The following is a 20784-nucleotide window of genomic DNA, read 5'->3' on the forward strand; positions in this document are numbered from 1 at the left end:
CACAGAGAGGAAGTCACATGGCCACACAGAAACTGAAGCGTCAACCCCTGTTTTTAGAGCACAGGTTTACACACAGCTCTGCAAGCTAGAAGTCTCTGTTGCTCTAAACAGAACTGACAATCACAAAACAGCACACGGAAATGTCCAAGCAAATTAGTTTGACTGTTTAGATTAAAAATTACAGTAAATCGTTTTCGCTTTCAAACTTGCCTCACATTTAAAAATATTATTTACCTCTGGTTCTGTCAGATAGAGCTGAAACCAATGATCTACTGATTACTTTTAGCATAAAAACTAAAATAATAAAAATCCTTTTTCCTGTTTTTAAGTAAGATATTTGGCCGAAAAATCAGAAAACACTGTGGTTACTTCATCATAGACCAGGACAGAGTTTGTTATCTTCACACTGGAAACCCAGCAAATGCAAAAAAAAAGGAAAAACAAGACATAAATGATCCAACCAATACAAAAACAAAAACAAAAAGTTGATTTTTTTAATCAAATGAATAACTGTTTGAGGTCAACTCAGTGTAGGGATATCGTGAGCATGATTTAAGGCATGTTACCTTTGGCATTAGTAAGAGCATGAAATCCTACAGTTTGCACAACGTCCACACTCCCACTGACACCAGTTTTACAATTCAGCAGAAATCTGAAGTAAATTTGTTAACAGAAAAGATCTCTATCATGCAACACAGCAGGTTTTGAGTTTTTCATCCAGCTCTGTGTGTTTGCAATGTCCAGTGCCAAACATGTAGTGATTGTTTTTTTTTTTAACTTGTTAACTATAGTTGTCAAATGAGTCTGAATCTGTCATCACAGCTGAAGTGTGGAAGTGAAAGAAATCTAAAGATGACAGAAAGAAACTCAGTATGGGCTTTGCAGCTGCAGTGCGAGGCTAGCTGCAGCTTACAGAGGTAAAAATAATAATAATAAATTAGATTTATATAGCACCTTTCTAAATACTCAAAGACGCTGTGACAGGAAACAACAACAAAAAAAACAAAGCAAAAACTAAGAGAACAATACAACAGAGAAGTAATGTAAAGGGAGGGGGATGAGATGAGACAATCAATGCTAAACAGTGTTTTATCAGACAAATGAGAGACTAGCTAACACTTCCGACAGTGTAGACTCTAAAGATAAGCAACATGAGTGAGTCACAGAAATGTGTGTGCCTCTGACTGTAGGACAGGTCAAACACTGGCAGTGAGGGAAGTACAACTTAAAGTCAAGTTTAGCTTGTTATTTTGGTGAAGAAGAAAACCACATGATACGAAGAGGGTGCCCTATTTAAGCTTCCTGTCACACGAGTCAAGACTGGCAAGAAACACTGATCCGTCTGCACATCGTATACAGTGTGTCAAAAACAAAAAAGCAACACATGAAATAGAAAATTCATATTCTTTACTGAAGTAAAAGTAGAAATACCACACTACCAAAGTGTTATAACTAAACATGACACATCTGAAAAGGAAAACAAACATTTAGAGCATTAAAGATAAAAGTAATCAATATGCAGAATGTTAAGAATACTTTTATAACCATATGTCATAACATTGTAGACACATGTATACATTTTATTGTTATGAGTATAGATATTGTGAGGGTAGTTTTTAGGCAATGGTGTTTATACAAATTTGATGTTTTTCATAAACCGAAAAACATCTGCAAATATACTCATAATTAAAGTAACAATAAAAAAAATGGGTTTTGAGTAAAAGAATGCCAAATTTCCTTCAACAGTGAACTATAAGTGTAAGGTAAAGGGTAATGAGACTGGTAATAAACCCTTAAAGGTGCCCTGATTACTGTTTAACCACTAGTTGTGCTATAGAGCAATGTTCTGATAAGTGGGCCATTGTATTGTTTGCACTCTGCGGTTCACACACAGTTCACATCATGCCAGTTTTATTGTATTATTATATGGACAGCTGGTAGAAAGGCAGAGAAATACAAACTAAGGCACATAGGACTAAGAAGAAGACTGCTCACTGGTAAGTATGTTACTACAGAATTGACAATTCTTCAAATCTGCTCAGCAAATTCTTTATGAAAGGGAAAGAACTTCATACAGTTTCTTTGGACACAAGATGAATGTAGGTCAGTAACCCTTCATATAAACATAATGCACCATTGCTTATTAACCATCATCTCATGTGATGTTCGTTTACTTTCTATCGTGCCAGGAGGACGCTGACCAACACAGATGAAAACATGTGAAGATGTTGAAACTTAGCTACAGAGCTATCAGAAAAAGAGGCTTTTGTTCATAGAAAACAATGATCTCATGCTGATTGTTCCTCTTTTTTTACTGCCTCTTACCACAACCAAACACGCAGAACGGATATGGACCAATATGCCTTTTTTTCTGAAAGCAGTCCCACATAAACTGAGATGCCATGTGATTTAAGTGATGCACGTGTCTGATGAGAGTGCACAGAGGCAGGGTGTGGGGCAACATGTTCACACCATCAAGATGAGCTGTAAGAACAGTCCCCTGGCAATCAACGTTTGTGGGCACGAGCTCTCCAAATGATGAAGAAGTAAAATTCAAAATATCAACATAATTTATATTTTATCCCCTTATTAGCAGATTTACAGAAGGATCTATCTCCTGTAAATATGAAGCTACCGCTAGCTGCCAGCTAGCTTAGCTTAGCACTAAAACGTTCAATTGCGGGTGCTACACATGTTCTGTGACCCATCAGATTCTGCCATGACATTATAAACTTTAGCCACATTGTCACTGTAATTATTTTAAAATCATAACCTTATTTTCTCACTTATTTTGCTGACAGAACGCCTATCCCAAAAGGACCACACATTTAAATATCTATTGTTACATTGGACCCAACAATCTGTCTTTTCTTTCGCTAAAGATTGGCGGTATTGGGGGTTAGCATTTTATAGCCATAGTGAAAACCGTCTGTTTTCTCTGTGCAGAAAACACCAAGTGTGGAACAATTATTGTCGATAAAGACAGTTTTAAACTCTGTGAACACATACCTGAAACTGTTTGTATATCATTTCACAATTCAGAAAGGATGACTGTCACTTGGAATCAAATCCTCATTAATCACTAAAAACATACGAGCTGGTATCAATGTTTCACTCAAGAGAGCCTGAACAGGAACTTTAAGGATGTATGAAAAATGAGCAGCATAGATTTTCAATCATTGGTATTCACTTTGAACTGAGTGATTTTATGAAACTGTGGGTTTGTTCACTTTATGGTATTCATATTAGCTTAATAATATAATTGGCTGATCTAATGAACAATACGGACACAAATAAACTTTACATCATGTCTCAACACTGATCTACATCTTTTCATGTTGAAATGAGGATGACTTCAGTCTACAATATTGTTTTAAGGAGTGTTACTTTAATAAAATAGAAATTATATCAGCTGGTGATAGAAACATCCAATTACAAACCACAAAGCTAAAACGTAAAAAAATCACACACAAACGATCATTTTCTAACTTTTTATACAATATCAGCATATTCTCCATATAATTAAACAATTTAAATAATCAAACAGGTGTAGCCTTTTTATTTTGAAAAGGCTAAATTGCAGTGCACTCTCAACCTGGTATAGCTGCTCAACAGAGACTGCATAGGGGTAACATTGGTGTGCGAGTTGGAGCAGAGATGAAGATGTTCAGTTGATGTTGTGGAGAAAAGTGACGGTCAGAGCTATGAGGGTCAGCGAGGAGGAGCACACAGAGGCAGAGGAACCAGATGCACTGAAGGGCTCTGTGTTTTTCAGCATCCAGTCCTTTTCCTCGTGAAGTTTTTGTTTGTCCAGCTCAGGACCCACCAGCCTCCGGATAGTGTCATAGTAATTATTCAGCCAACGAAGCTGGAGGGAAATAAGATCACTACGAGTTAAGGTAAAGAGGCAGCTGGTATTAAAAGAGTCCAGATATAAAACTTGAACTTTATTTTAATTTAGACGTAAAAAAAGATAAATGAAAATGTATTATATGTATATATTATGAGCACAAAATAATTATTTGTGAGCACAAGATATAAATATATATATTTTTTACTTTTTGGGACTTCAGGAGGTCCGTAGAGGGGTAATGAAATAATTGATAAATGCAAAAAAACAAAATCTGACAATGGATATAATTTCACAATCTAAAAGTAACAACAAGTGAACGTGTTTAAACTGAAGAGTCGAGTATAAAGTATTAAGTAGGATAAATTGGAAATACTCAAGTGAAGTATTCGACCTCTAAACTGTGCAGCTCTAGAGTAAATATGATTGGTCACTTCTCCATCACTGATTTTCAACTCGTTTCTGTTATCTAACTTTTCATCTAAGATCTGCTGTTTGCACAGACAAAAGACTACTATCTCAAGTCTCACAGGCACAGAAAGGTTGAGTGCGTCTGTTTCTGTGAAATTATTCCTCTTATGATAAAAAGAAAGTAAATATAGAAGTTGATTTCACGGGTGGTTTTGTTTCTTCAAGATTGTTGTGATCTCTGAGCTGCTTTGACCTGTAGTGTGAAAGGGGATTTTCACACTTCAAACAGCCTAACGGGCCATCAACAGGCCTCAAACATTGAGGCTGTTTTCCTTTCTCTTCTTGATTATGGGGATGTTATTCATGGTTGCAGCCAGCACTACTTTCAAACCTTTGGATGCAGTGTTTCACTGGGATTCATTACAGGAGACAAGTATGGGACACATCATTGTCTTCTGTATTAAAAAGAAAAAACTGGCCTGCCTGCTTTTTAGAAGAGAGCAGCACATTTATTTCTTTATGAAGCCATTTTAAATGAACTGTAAAAGGTATCTATCAACTATAGATAGATGGTATAGCCACAACACACACTCACAGTCATGGCTCACCCTGCAGGATCCTAGAATCCACTCAGAGTTAGGAAGGTCTTCTTTTAGTTACTACGCACCACTTTAAGGTATCCACATTAATATTACTGAAACAATTCCAAGTTTTGATTTCTGCTCTTATTGATTTGAACTGTTTTTTGTTTTTAATAATTGAATTGTTCTTACTTATTATTTCTACTCTCATTTCATTGTATTTTCTTGCCTTTTAACTGTGTGCAATTCCTGTTTTATTCTTGCTGTTCTCTTGTTTTATTTGTAACAAGATGATTTATATTGTTGTCCATACCTCGGCAACATTACAAATGAGGGTTCTCCTTCAAGGTGTTTTCCGAGGATTTAAATGATGATGACTGTGTTAGTTCAGGACGTTTTAAGACCTTCTTAAGAATATGATGAATTTCCAGAAACTTCTCAGTATGCAGACTTTAAAATAGGTTATCGGTTAGGTAGTCAAATATAATTGATTACCTGTTCTGAGCTGAGGAGAGAGGTGTCGATCAGTTTCCTGTCGTATGGGACCAGCGACACGGTGTCAAAGGTCATGTAGTTATGACCGTACTGAGGGCAGCAAAAGTACATTTAAAGTACACATTAAAGGGAAAAAACAGTACACATTGACAATCTTTATATCAAGCAATAAATGCCAGAAATCAAATAAAGGCCCTGATGATTCGCTCTTTTTTTTACCTTTGTTTGAACAGGAACAACAACAACAACGTCTTCAATTCTGATCCCAAAGTCATTCTCCTTGTAGTACCCAGGTTCTTCAAGGGAGACATCACCAATTTAGAGTTTGTCAGACATGAAATGTAACTTTATTTATCTAAAAAGATCATATTGTTTGTTATCGCTACTTGGTATCAGTTTACTTTTGAAAATAAAAAAAACCTTACCTATAGATGTAAACATGCCTGACCTGAAGGGAATGTTGTTGCCCTGAAAGCCAACTGGCCCTGAAACAAAATAAACATTTTAGAGTAAAAATCACGCCAGAAAACACCAAAATGTTTACACTCAGCGCTACAACCATATGTTATTTAATAATTAGTTAGCAATTATCAGCAAATAGTTGGAGGATCAATTGACTGCCTTTGGACAACCCCACACTTTCAAAACCTTCTGCAGTATCAGAATTTGGCACACTTTAAGATAATTATACAGGGAATTTCTTAAGTGTTATTTGATCAGTTACTGTACCAGAAAAATAAAGACATTGAAAGACGTTACTCTGTTAAATGTTTTAAGGTCACACATTATGAGATATACTTTACCATGTTTTTCTAACACTAACATGTGTCCCTCGCCTGTCAACAACCCCCTGAATATGAGAAAAGTTCATCCTCTCTGTCTTTTGCCTGCTCCACTCTTATAAAATGTGTGCGTTTGGAGCACTCAAACATGTGAGTGTATATCCAGCTCGTAAATATGATCGCACCTGCTTATTTAAAAGTGCCACAGTGTAATGACTCACTCACTTTGATGCCTGTCATGCGTTAAGAAAAGAAATCTGTCAGGAGGATGGATTCGTGCTTTAGAACGTGTTTTTCGAGATGAGGAAGGAAGTACAGTTTTGATCAGTTTCATACTGGGTTGTAAACTCTGGAAAATAAAAAGAGGAACATACACTCATGAACTCCAAAGTAGTTTCCAACACCATGTCCTGTGCCATGGCCATAGTTCAAGCCGACCTCCCACAATGCCCTGCGGCCAAGCATCTCCATATTTACACCTGTTGATTAAAAAAACACAAAAAACAGATAGGTGTTTGAATCAAAAACAAAATATACTAACGCTGACCAGTGAGGAAATGGGGCTCTCTTGTGGTACAACCGTGTATTTCAGGGTAGACGTAAAAGTTGATTTCAAACGTGCATGACTGTTTTTCATTACTACCTCTTGTTCCTGAGGGGAAGATGGTTCGTGATAGCTCAATGTTTCCCATGAGCACTCGAGTGTAGGCGTCCTGTGAAGCAAGAACTGAGTATTTGTTTCATGTTGGAATAATAAATGTTGTGAGAGTATATTTCTGCAACTTCTTTTACAACCATAAGTCAAAAAACGTTTTTTGCTTATATCATTCAATTTCATTATAATGATTCAGTTCTATAGGGATCCAATATCCCACTGCTGAAGAAAGAAAAGTAATCCACAGCTCTGTGGTTGATTAGCCATGTCTTGTATTTTGAGAGAGAAAATGTAAATATCCTTTGAAACATTCACACTTTCATTGTTATAGCCTGTATGTTACCTTTTGCATGGATGTAGGGGTTCCCCAGTGAACTGTCCGAGTGATGTCAGTGGTCCCGTCTCTGATTGTAGAGAGAGAGAGAGAGCGAGAGAGAGAGAGAGGTTGACTCATTTCAAATGCCTCTGATGTGATGTGAAACCAGAGAGTTTCTCAGTAAAATGTGTGTTTTGACTCACAGATACTGCCCGCCTGAGTCGATCAGATACATCTCGTCAACTGTCAACCTCCGGCTTGCTTCTAGTGGAGGACTAAACACAGAAAACAGCTTTCTGATGGCACCTAACATCACAAGGACATTTTTCTAATGCATCAAATCTGGACTAGCTTACTATTACATATGAATAAATATCTTATAAAGTCAAGCTCTTGTCCAACCAGTTCACATAATGCTGAATAAGCTTATTACCATCAAGTAGATCCCTTGTATTTCACAATTTGACTGAGGTTTTTTTTGTGTGGGTCAAATCTGCTGTCTGTGTTGACCGTCTTGTGCTATCCAACCAGGGTGGCAAACTACAAAGAAGGATTAACTCCGGGCTTTCAGGACGACAGAGGTGGTTCACTTCTTCGCAGCGTAGATCACCATGGTAACTATGCTGAACACCTAGCCTGCCCTGGAGCATGTTATGATCAAAAAAGTCTGTGTAGTCAGTGAAACCAGATAACTGAAAGACATTCTGGGTATGATGAACTTGCTTCCTAGCATTTGCCCCACTAGTGATGTTTTAGGTAAACCAGTAAAGATTGTTCAGAGCGAGGATTACAGTAAATAAAAACAGAAAAACCATTGACTGCATGTTTGACTGATAAATATTGGTGATTCCTGGGACTCTCCAAGACTATGCATGTTATGAAGGTAATGTGCACTTGTGTTTTTGTCACTACACTAACAACCAGAAGGGGGAGACAGTTCTTTCTTATTCCCCAGGTGGCTTCTGTTACCTTGTGAAAGCGTGAATGGCTATGTAATCATTTAAATTGAGTTCTGTTGTTAATCATAACCATATAAATGTCAGAGTGCAACAGCATGTCTCGTTTTATATTTTATATTTGTGAGCGAATCAATCCCTTGGTACTCAGGGCAAAGCTACATCAGACATTTAACCTTTTTTTTAACGCTTTCCATGTCACCATTTGCTTTTTGTTCGTGAGCATAAATGCGATGATTTCCACTCTCTAATCAAAAGTAAAAATATCAGTTTAAAAAGCATCATGAAACAAGTAAGCTTTAAAAGAAGAGCCTGGAAGTCATTACAGTGGTACAGTGACTTGTTATAAGAAGATTTTAACCTCTTTTATTACAACTCTTAACCCGTTATGCTTCTTCTTGCACAATGTATTTTGATTTAAGTGGACAGGAGAAAGTTAGAATGAGGGTTTTGGCAGAAGGTAAAATTTCCTTCTTGCTAGTTGAACATGCTATTCTCAAGTGGAACAACACGGTACAAGCTAAGAGACTAAAGATGTTGCTGGAGGAAATTTTTAAGAGAAAGACAAAATCTCAGAGAGAGAGAGAGAGAGAAGAACACTCTGGAATTGTGGAAATGCAGAGTGGCTAAGAAAAACAAATGCATGCTGCTTTAAATCTTATGGGATGCTTTTAAAAAAAAAAAATAGCAGTAGTTTTAAGAACTAAAGAAAAAAAGAGTGGGTGTGCCAATGTAGGGGGGGCTATCATTCTCCAAGCGGGCGGCTCAGGTGCAAATCTGACCTGTGGCTTGTTTCCGTCATGTCATTACCCACTCCCTCCCTGGTGTCCTACTCTGTCCACTGTCCTATCAAATAAATGCATCAAAGTTTAAAAATATAATAAAAAAAAAGGTGTCTCATTATCCTAAAAGAAAATTTAGTACTTAGACAAATAAAATACAGTAATTAAGATGTGTTATTTGATTTCAAAAGAAGAGGGGATTATTTGAATCAATCTTACCTGTAATGGGCGAGTGCAGCGTTGGGTCCACTTGCAGAGATGGTCTCAAAGCTCGGGCCTCTGCTGTCCTTCTGTTTGCTGAAATTATCTTGTAATTAACTTCAAAAATCAACTTTAAAATAATTGTTATCACAACTATTCCAAATCATAGTGTATTTAAATCAACATGTCATTAACAGAGTCCTTAAGCCTCCTTATCTTTTTGCTTCATAATAACATTTCTAGGCTCTAATATTCTGGCTTGTCAACGAAATAGAAAAAAAGACTCTGCAAATGTTGTAATTCCTTCCTCTTGCATGTGCACTCACCTTCGACATTTATTGACGTATTCTGCAGCCGTCCGCTCGGTCTCTTTCCCCTGTGGCACCGCCTTCTCCAGCCACATCAGCAGCTGGATGACTGCGACTGCATCCCTCACCTGCACAGAGTCACAAAGACACACTGACCAGGAGAGTCTCTGCATCAATCACAGCAACACTAAAACTACAGGATGACAATTTACACTTGATGTTGAGATGCTGTACAGAACAGTGTGGACAGTGTAATAACTATATCAGAGTGTGTGTTCACTGAACGTCATTCATTAATGTCCCACCAGTTTGACAGTGAAGACTGATGAATGAATACCCTGAATGGTAAGAGTCAAACATAAATGGTTTGGGCTCATATCTGGTCTCCTGCTAATTTAACTTCATAAACAAAGCAAAAAAAAAAACAGGTGTGCTCTTTCTAAGTTGCCACATGTGCTCATGTGTGCATGTTCACGTCTGTGTGCAGATAACGTACATGAGCGTCCCTTAGGATCCGCTGCTCTGTCTCATCCTTCACCGCTTTAGTTGTGAGCACAGGAGAGTAGGAGCTTGTCAGTAGTTTTTCCTAAACGATGCAAAGAACAACAATTTACACAAAAAATACAATATCAGTTAATCAGAGAGAAGCATTGTGCTCCTTTAATCCCCTTCAAAACACACATACTGAAGAACAAACAGTATATACAGTTTCTTCTTATCATTTACTGCTAAACACTGCATATAGTTTAATACCATAGGGTGTAAATAGTTACCGGTACTTATTAGTTACTGGACGATGTTGACTCTATAAACTAACTATGGAGCATGGGGATTAAATATATATTCAATATATAGTCTCTAAAAACATGGACACAGACTGTGCAGAGCTGAGAAAAGTCTGAGTTTGAAGACGTTTCTTCACCAGAGTGACCACTTTCACATTTCACAAACTCATTTGATCCCTCGCTTATATAAAAATATTGATTAGTTGAGCTGTAGAATCTTGGATTACGTCCATCCCAGCCATGACTCACTGCAGCCAATGCAGCAACATAACAGCCGTAAAAACAGATCTTAATACTCTATGTGCCCAGTGATTTACATTTAAGATGCAAAAATATCAGATTCTCATGCTAACTGAAGCAAAATTATGCCGCACACTTAATGAACAGTAGAATTGTCGTACCTCTGGTGTAATGATCTCATATAGTGCGTAATTTGTGTATTCAGTGCCGATCCACACTTTAACGCCCGGCTGGGCCACATACTCCTTCAGATTGTCTCTGACAGTGTCGTATTCTTTGAGCTGCACACAGAGCGACCCCTCACAGGACGCGTTCAGGTACACCTTCAGCTCCTCTGAAACTCTGTGCGTGTGCACAAAGAGCCTGGGGTAGATGTGGTAAAATGGAAAGCCGAAGATAAGGGTCAAACAGAGGAGAGGTTCATGGGACTAATCCTGTATGTCCTTATATCTCAGTATATGTGATGGGAGCTGCTATGGAAGGGACAAAGAAAAGAAACATTGAAAGAATACTAATTGAACATGTAATTACTGAAAATGGACTCACCAGATGTGATCCATTGTGAGGAGTGTGTAGGAGTAGAAGAAGGGATTGTATGGGATGTCGTTGCCCCGCAGATTAAACAGCCCTGAAAAGATATACACAACCCCTGACTTTACGCAGCACCTTTTACAGTCACTCACATAATATGCTACATGACTCAATGCCAGGAAATGATGTTTACATCTTGAGCGTGTGTCTGAAGTACTCGATGTGACTCGTTCTGAGTCCCTGTCATTAAATACAGGCTCAATCATTTAGATATCTGAAGTCAGACGGGGTCTGCAGCTCAGGAGTCATTTATTAACAAGAAAGATGCTTTGAATTATTGATGAGAACTGGCAGAGAGCTACACCAAACATCCAAAGTTCAAAAAACATGATTATCTCTGTAATAAAGGATGATTCAGTTTAGTGAAAAGATCAGACAGACAGACAGACAGACAGACAGACGGGCGGACAGACAGACAGACAGACAGACAGACAGACAGACAGACAGACAGACACACAGACACACAGACACACAGACAGACACACAGACAGACAGGCGGACAGACAAACAGACAGACACACAGACAGACAGGCGGACAGACAGACAGACAGACAGGCGGACAGACAGACAGACAGACAGACAGGCGGACAGACAGACAGACAGACAGACAGACAGACAGACAGACAGGCGGACAGACAGACAGACAGACAGACAGACAGACAGACAGACAGACAGGCGGACAGACAGACAGACAGACAGACAGGCGGACAGACAGGCGGACAGACAAACAGATTTAACCACAAATTGTACAGAAGTCATTGAGATTTGGATAAGCTGAATTGCACATTTAAGGTGCTGATATAAACAGCTTATATCGGTGAATTCACAAGTTATTCCCTATAATTATTTATAAATCAGCAACATTATGACCTGAAACTGCTGAATCGACAAAGTGTGAGTAACTTACAGGCTGTTTCGTCCAGTGCTGAGAACAGAACAGCTGTCGGTTCGTATGGATTGTCCCTCATCTGATCCCGTATGTCCTCCACTTTTATTTGCCAGGACCGTTCTGCAAACACCCACATATTATCTTTATTTGAATCCACATGACAACAAACACTCAACGTATAATTGGATTGGTTGTGGAACTCGTTTTCACCATGATAATGACGTAGGGTGGAAACAGTGGAATAGCTGCCCCATGATTGTTCTTTTGAATTGTTCTCTCAACACCCAATATCAGGAATGTTAACACAATATTGTAAATTTAGATTTAAACCTATTTATAGCTGGCTACTGTTGGTCGGGTTTTTCAGCAGCTCTAAAACATTGTACCAGAAGCCCTTTATCCAGACGACAGTCAAATGTAAACACACACAAACATAAACAAACACCATTAGATTCATGACATGCTCCATTAGTTCCATTAGTCTATTCTCCAACCATAAAGACCAATAAAACACACGAGTGTCCAGACAACTTCCTTTTCAGGAGACTTTTCTATCTCTTAAACATGATCTATGTCTGATCGTCCATAAAGTCATACAAACATGAACAGGCTGTTTATGGCTGTGTTTGTGGAGCTGCTTATCACTGGGAGTTTGCAGGTATTTATCAGCACATTGATAAAGAGCTAAAGGGCACCAAACAGGCAGACTAGCAGGCTGCAGGGTGTGTGTTTAGAGACGCAAACACATGTAAGCAAACCTACGTATGACTCTGTCGGGCAGGCGGGTGATGTTGTCAAGAGGGAGGGGCGGTCGGGCAGTCCACACTTTGTCGACCTGGTTCACAGGGATGGACTTGAGACTGCGATTGCTTGGCTCCAGATTCATGTTGTAGTTCTCCTGTGTTTCTAATGGCGGAAACAAAGGATGATTGCACACATAGGAGCAAATCAATCTCAAGTAAACAGTCTGTGTGGCGACTGCAGGCTCCATCAGTTATTTTCCATCTACTTGAGCGTGTGCTTTATTGATGTTAACGCGGACTGACAGGCGGGACGGATAAAAGAGACTTACGAAGGGAGAAGAGGAAGGGGTCAAAGCCGATCTCGCCGCCTGGTGGAACCTCGGAGATGAGCCACTCTGCTATACTGATGATGGACACTGGAGAACATCACACATGACAGATTCAAAATATTATTTACATAGGAAGATGTGACACAATAAATCCAATATATCTAACAGTGGGTTATATTTTTTAGACAATTTGAAAATTTAGAAATGTTATTTTTTGAGAACAAAACGTTTATCCGTCCAAATCAGCACAATTTGCTTTATGAGGATTTGTGGATTACGAGATTAAACTTCTCATCATTTGCACGAGAAAACAACGAAAAAAGTAATCCAACAAATGTAATTAATATCATTACGAGAAGATCAAACAATACATAGAGACTCAAAATTACTAAAATACAAACCATTTCATTTACTGACAGTGAAAGATCAGATTATAGTCTTCTTTTAAATGTTCAGAAAGGAGTGACCCCTGTGGCAGACCCCTGAGCCATTCGCAGTTTCACTGTACCGGCCGTGTGTACTTAGACTTGCATGACTTAATCTTTGAGACAAGCATATGCTACTGGCAGGATCAACCAGGTAGCCCGGAACGCGACAACAAAACAATGATGAGTAACTCAGCAATGAAGGTGAAGAAGTGTGCAACTTTGCCAGAGATATGTTGTGCAAGTAAAATGTAAAGTTGTGTCAAAGCTGTGTTATTAGTAAATATAATGCCCTGAAATAAAAAAAAACACTAGGTGCTGTTTTTATTGTTGTGAACAGATCACATGAAGACACAAGAACTACTCTTTATATTGTAACATGCTCCTGTGTCTGTGCCACTCAACCTCACTTACATTTGATCCCACTGATGAACTAAAGCTGAAATATAAACCATTGTTTTTTACATTTTGAACTGTACTTATTTCCCAAAACAGCCAAATATGTCATTATTTTTTGACAAATATGTCATGTCAACGTGAGCAGTAAAATGAGCACAGAATATTTGACTGTTTGTATCAGAGGGGTGCCTATCTTAAATGTGAGGAAACGCAAACACCCAGAGAAATCCTCAGGAAAAACTCAGGAAACCACTAATCGTGGTGAGATTTTAATTCTATTCAGCGGCACACTTGTCGATATCCCCCCCCAGCGATTTGCAACATGATGCTGTTTAAAAGCATCTTGACACGTCACACGTCTCGTGTGGATGAATTACTTAGTGATTACTTACTTAACACTTCTTTTAAATTACTTTTTTGAGAACATTTTAAGAAAACAAGCCTTTGGTGTGCAAAGACAAAAATCTTAATTAACTCATGAATTTGGAAAAGAAACAGAGGCATTTCTTTAATATTTTTGTTAGGTGTACAAACTGGGTCATTTTAACACTGCGACAGAACTAGATAGATAAAAATTCAAGAGCCGATGCATTTTCCTCGTTCAGAAAGCCGAAATGGACCAAATGTGAACTACCATCCATATCACCATCTAATCATTATTCATCAGCTTATGGAGCTAGAAATGACATGTTTCTTTTTCTCCCTTTTCTGTATTTTCAGCACGTTTCGTTTCGCAGTACTGAATTTTACTTCGAGTTACAGTGGAGTGAGTTTCCTTCGTCTTTGTGCATCCTTGACAGATGCTGTGTTTTTCAATTTATATTTAATGTCTTTTAAGTGTGTGAGCATCAGCATCCAGTTGGGAAATTAGCATCATCTAAACGCTGGTAAATTGAGACATCTTTTATTTTGGAGTGGCTGGTGGACAATTTTCACAACATCCTGTCAGCATTGCATGTTCAAAGTGTTTTTCAAAGACAAAACATGGAGTGTTTTTGGTTTTGTTGTTTGAGTGCTATTTTTATCATGAGAATCCTGTAATTGTGGGTGCAGCCTGTCAGGATATTTTAACACGAGACCGTCAAATCCACAAATATTTGATTGGCATCCATTTGTCCTGCGTTGTCAAAACAAGTAGACCAAATGTTATCCCCCCCCTACCGTCTTTTTCCAGCTCCCAGTTGCAGTCCAGCTGTCTCTCGGCTTGGACCCAGTAGCGGCTGTCTGTCCACAGAGCTGCCTTGGTCGGGGTAACTATGGCAGTTCCTGGGGAGGAATAGGAGAGCAGCTGTGATATGGAGAGAGCCGCATTGACAGCAAATCATGCCTATAAATGTCAATGTTGACTTAGAGCAATACATGATGGTACAGGCAATTTCACAGAAATATATGTGTATGGGGAGAAACAGGATTGTTAAAAAACACTCAGGAGAAGCGGTGGTAATACATGGTCATACCCCGGTTTCATCCTCACATGAGACTCTTTAGTAGCAAAACATGAGCAGATCCCTGAATATACATTTTACAAGACATACAAGAAATTAGACTTTTCTCAGTGGAGTCAAGCTTGGTGTAAACATTACTTGAAGTCTTTTTCTCCTTGGATTCAGTCAAGAGCTTAGTACAGAAATATGCACGATCATTAATTCTGATCATCATTTCCAGCCTGAAAATAGACACCATGATTTAATCTTCCAGCTATGTGGAAAAGGATAAGGCTGATGGATGATCAGATGCAATGATGCAGCCAGTGGAAGCAATAAAACTAAGTGAGCAAGGAGGGGACGGCTGTTTTGCGAGGATGTGGGATGAAAGAAGAGAAGCTGCATGATCGCAGCTTCTCAGACGTGGGGAGTTGAGTCATGGGGAAGAGGAGGAGGAGTAGGAGGAGGAAAAGGAGAAGGGGGATGAAGGAGACGAGGAGGTGGGAAAGGATTGTACCTGCGGAGCCTGTAAAGCCGGTCATGAAGGCCATCCTGGCATCACGTGGTGCGATATACTCACTCTGTTGGGAAAAAAACAGAGGTTAATATCCCTTTCTCTCTCTCTCACGTGTCACACTCACACACACAAACCAGTTAAACTCAGATGAAATAAGTATGATGGACAGCAGATGTACCAGGTGGGCATCAGTGCCAGGGATAATGTAGGCAGAGATATTCAGGGGACGCATTAGCTCTCGTAACTCCTGCAGCTGGAGGGTGGTATTTACTGCTGTGCTGGGGAGGTACTGTTTTACAGACACACACACATACACAATAAAAAGGAGAGAGAGAGAGAGAGAGAGAGAGAGAGAGAGAGATACAGAGTGTTAAAAGTCTTGAGATTTAATTAAACTGCTGATTCATCCCTTTCTTTATCTCCCCTTGTAATCATTCACCGCAGAGAGGTTGCTTTAATCATTTACTATATAACTCATGCAACATGTTATAACATAGAAAATACTGTCTTATGTCTTCAAGGACACTTTTAAGACTTATTTGTATTTTTTTTCTCCAAATCTCAATGATAACCCCGTATTGATTAAAGTCACAATGTTGATTTCTCTCACCGGTGGGGACAGCGAGCAGTTCCTCTCTGTTTGCTCGGATAACACAACAGCGAGAGTGTGTCCTGAAATGAGAAGAGCACAGTGACATAGAGACCTTGGAAAGTGACACTAGAGCTGAGCTATGTAAGCACATATTTAGATCCCGAAAAAAACGAAGCTCTTCTGTTCGGGGATTTATATCATTCAGACAAAGTGACTGTCAGAGCCGAATCAATTCATCTCCAAGCTTTGGATTGATGAGGACAAAAAAACGTCTGCTCAATCAAAGTGAGGCCAAAAAAACAAGTGCAAAGACACACAAAGCAGCTGTGCAAGAAAATAAAATAAATAAATTACAGAAACATGTCTCCTCTAAGAGATGTAACACACTCAGTAGAGACTGTGACAACGCTCAAAAAAAGATTTGATACAAATAAAAAGGCAGAGCATGAAACAGAGCCGCGCTCTCCTTTAAAGTTGAAATGTATCAGATAATTCAGAGCAGATGATAATTTATCATGCTTCCTCTTCTAGCTATGAGGGATTTTTTAAGTGTTAAACAATCAAACTGATTGGATCTACTGAAACAAACTGTTACACATCATCTGTTTCTACATTTGAAATCACCGCACAGCTGCTGCCCTGATTGTGAACAAATAGAAGGACGATCAAAGCAGATGGAGGAAAGCCTTCACACACTGACCACTTTGACTTCACACTGAGTGGACACATAAAGAATGCATGATAAAGATAAACTTCTTACCTGTTAGCCACAAAGCCAACAGCCAGACACAGGACAGCATGTTGACAGGAAAGGAACCAAACACTGAGTGGCTACAAACCAGGTGCTCTGATGTGTACGCGTCAAATGTGAGAAAGTGTGTGTGGGAGTCTGTTGAGAAATAACGTGTGGGTGTCTGCTTGTAAATGCACGACTGTCCTCTCTCTCTCTCTTTTCTCTCTCTCTCTCCTCCTCCTCCTCCTCCTCCTCCTCCTCAGCCACCGCTCACTATTTCCTCTCCCCGTGGACCTTTGACAGGAATCATGTGCAGAGGCTTTTCCGAAGAAGTTTCAGCTCCCAGAAACATTTATTTTCTTCTTGACCAAAAACACAATGACCACCCACCTGATTCATAATTCCTTCCTGCACATCTTACTGAGTCTTCTCTATTATTATCTTTTTAAAAAAAAAATTTACACACAATTGTGTCTCAGGGAAACTCCCTCTAGGATGCAGGATCATCTAGCATGTGTGTATAGAAATAAAAACAAAGCCTTTCCTTGAGCATTGCAATACGATTAAAGACACCAACCCTGCATTAAAACATCATTATATGTGTTTATATACATTGAGCTTATAAATGTAGATCCTTCAATCTTTACATTTCTGCATCTGCAGATCAATAGAGAAGACATTGCAATCATGCAAAGATTTCCATAAAACGGTTGTGCTTTCATTATTTCTAAATCCTTGTGTTAAAGTCAAATGAATAATCCCACTTAGCAAAAAGAAGGAGGAGAGAGAGCGGGAAGAGATTGTATAACCAGGAGATTTGTTTTAGCAGTGATGTATTAATAATAGCTGAATTCTTGCCAGTGTGCCAAGCAGTAAAAAGTCACATAGAAGGCTTTTGAACGAAATGTATTGTGGTTCAGTGTAGCTCATATTTAAGAAATCATCATTACAGCTAAAATCAGAAATACAAAAGATTGAGGCTTTCATCTTCGGCTAGCCTGGCTCTGCCTCTTGAGCTGACTACTTAAGTATAATTCTCAAGGTGAAGTTGAAAGAGCTGCAGGATTTCTCTTTGTTTCCTCTGGACAGAACAGATGCAGGCTAGCTGTCTTCTCCCGTCTCCATTCTTTTAACCGTACCCAGAATCAGATCAAAGTCTGAGAGGGGGACTTTAGTTACTGTGGTCGTTTTCTATGGAACAAACTCCCTGCTGACCTAAGGTCCATCATTACTGTTTCTACTTTTAAAACAAAACTCAAAACCTACCTGTTCTCCAAAGCATATGAATAGTTATTTTTTGTATGTGTATCTTTCTTTTGTATGCTGTGTTTTGATTTAGTTTTTAACCTCAATGTAAAGCACATTGAGCTTATCTGTGTGCTATATAAATAAAATTGTTATTGCTATTGATGCTAAGATAAACTAACCAACTGCTAGCAGTGGCTTTATATTTATCAAACAGGCACAATAATATTACATTTAAATATAAATTGATATCACTTGTTTGCTAATTACTTCCATTTCCTTTCATCATTTGTGTTGTATTTGTTGCCACCAAAGCCCTTTGCTTTGTTGCGTTGTTACTTAAAGGTCAGATATTATCCTCATTTTCAACAAGTTTGTCAGAGCTCCCAAAACATGTCTTTGAAGTTTCTTGTAATAAATCCACTCTGATCCTGAATTTCCATGCCTATAAAAAACCTCTATTTCAGCCCTGCTCAGAACAGGCTGTTTCTGTGTCTGTAGCTTTAAATACAAATGAGCTGTGTTTGACCACGCCCCTCTCTGGAAGGGCTTGGGTGGCTTTCTTGCACCATGCTCCATTGTTTATGGTGAGAAGGCAGACTCAGAGGGCAGAACAAACACCTAGCTGTGAGTGTCAACCACCTGGGGGAGGGGTTACCACCCTTTGTGATGTCACAAAGGGAAAATCTCTAAACAGCCTGTTTGAGAACACATTTTCTGAAAAGTGAAGCAGGCAAAAGATGAAGAGGATGCACTTTTTTCATAATAAGGGGTTTTGTACAGATTAGGGACACATATTAGTGTTATAAAAACAGGGTAAAGTGTATTTTCCATGTGACCTTTAAGTGCTCTGCAGATAAGAATACATTTCACTATCATTATGATTAATTGTATAACATTCTATACTGTCTATAAGATTTACACCAAACATCATCCTGCACCTTCCTGCACATGTTCATCCTTGACTCCTATTGTTTAAAGCTTGAATTAGATTTTATAATTTAATTTTAACTAGATTTAATCTTTTATATGATACTTTAAGTAACTTTTTTAACTTCGCACCAAAAACACCAAGATAAAGTCCTTGTATGTGTATAAATGTCCTTGGCATTAAACCAGATTCTTATTCAGATCAAATAAACAGACATGACTTTAAAACAACCACTGGGTCAATAAGTCAACAACTGTAAACCCTAAAATGACCATTGCTGGTTTATTAATCCAGCGCAGCAGTTTTATGCACATACAGCTTGTGTAAACTGAAATTGCAGCTCCCTGGTGTGACTACATTATTATAAGCTAACACCTTCTTGGTGCATTGGGATCCACCTGCTTTGATCATGACTTCAAAACCTGGCAGAGCTTCAGACTCCAGGACTGTGGAGCTAAAATAAGACTTGAGTGATGTACAGTGATCACAGCGCTGTCTTCAACCATTAGGAATAAATTGCGATATATCTCAGTAAGTTACAAAGAGGCTTAGTATGAATGGACATGAAAGGAAACTGTAAAGCTGGTTAGGTTTAAGACTAAGGAGTCCCTTAAATCGTGATTTTCTAATTTTTCACTCTTTAGGATGATTTAAACCATTTTAATAGAGAAATAGATAACTGTAAATAATTCCTAAGGTTATCATCTATGATTCACTTAAAATACATTAAATACCCAACTAGTCTGCAGCCATGCTAACATCTCTGTTTAACATATCCTAATCTTTTGCGCATTAGCTCAAGATCAAAGTGAAACTGCACTGCAAGAAATATTGCTTTTACAGGAATCATTCATGAATAGAAGTACCAATAAAGATGCTAGGTTATAGACAAATTAATCACTAAAGTTATCGAAACACAGACAAATGGAAAAGTGAATATCTGTAACACTTTTATGGCAATCCAACCAATGGTTGCTGAGTTATTTTACTAAAGTGCTGTAAGAGGTCTTGAGATATTAAAACGTTACCATGGTGGACTAAAAACTTGACATTACCCATTAAGTCATGCCGTCAGAAAAGCTAAATATTAGGACCCGACCAATATGGAAAAATCTAGTAATATGGGCATATATCTGAGATAGAATTAGCTGATACCGATAGTCACTGAATATGCTAATATCGACTGATATTATAGGCTGGCTGATTATTTGGTCAGGCTTGACTAAATATATGAAGTTTGAGGTAAAAAAAAGAAAAGAAGAATTAATTAATTAATGCACTTACATACAATATTGCTCATCAGTCCAATCCAAGCATGGTTTTATTTGATGGTAAAATATTGTTACATGCATTAATATGTAATTGTTGTAAGAGTCAAACTGAAGAAATTCATTTAATAGAGTCTGCTTTGTTTTGCCCACAAAAGTATTTTTAGAAATAAAGTGACCCAGATATTAAGTCTGAAAATGTTTTATCACATTAAGAAAAAAGCCACTTTGCAAATCATCTGTTTCGTTCTTATCTATGTGAAAGCTGCACAGAGTAAAATCGCATATTTTAAATCTGCAAGGCTTTTCAAATTAAATTAGACATGGCTAACTGTA

General features: G+C 38.4%; 1 protein-coding gene across 1 annotated transcript; it reads right to left on the reverse strand.

The window, feature by feature from the left end:
• Positions 1-3477: 3477 nt before the first annotated feature.
• Positions 3478-17188, reverse strand: xpnpep2 (X-prolyl aminopeptidase (aminopeptidase P) 2, membrane-bound). The gene is made up of 21 exons (XM_020645436.3): positions 17032-17188; positions 16290-16351; positions 15858-15968; positions 15680-15743; positions 14900-15004; positions 12915-13001; positions 12605-12748; positions 11861-11962; positions 10909-10990; positions 10524-10725; positions 9834-9923; positions 9356-9465; positions 9048-9125; positions 7294-7365; positions 7118-7178; positions 6763-6832; positions 6494-6598; positions 5763-5822; positions 5557-5633; positions 5338-5427; positions 3478-3868 (listed from the first exon to the last, which is right to left on the reverse strand). Exons 1-21 carry the CDS (start codon positions 17069-17071, stop codon positions 3668-3670), a joined length of 2013 nt encoding a protein of 670 aa, XP_020501092.2. The 5' UTR covers positions 17072-17188; the 3' UTR covers positions 3478-3667.
• Positions 17189-20784: the final 3596 nt, after the last annotated feature.

Source organism: Labrus bergylta, chromosome 9 (genome assembly GCF_963930695.1).
Source record: "Labrus bergylta chromosome 9, fLabBer1.1, whole genome shotgun sequence".
In the NCBI taxonomy this organism is placed as follows: domain Eukaryota; kingdom Metazoa; phylum Chordata; class Actinopteri; order Labriformes; family Labridae; genus Labrus; species Labrus bergylta.

Bases quoted from the DNA above. Each gene is read 5' to 3' on its own strand.
- xpnpep2 (XM_020645436.3), bottom strand. From the start codon at position 17,071: ATGCTGTCCTGTGTCTGGCTGTTGGCTTTGTGGCTAACAG. The intron at 16,352-17,031 runs GTAAGAAGTTTA...TTCTCATTTCAG, and splicing joins GTTGGCTTTGTGGCTAACAG to GACACACTCTCGCTGTTGTG. The intron at 15,005-15,679 runs GTACAATCCTTT...ATTCCTCCCCAG, and splicing joins CGGCTTTACAGGCTCCGCAG to GAACTGCCATAGTTACCCCG.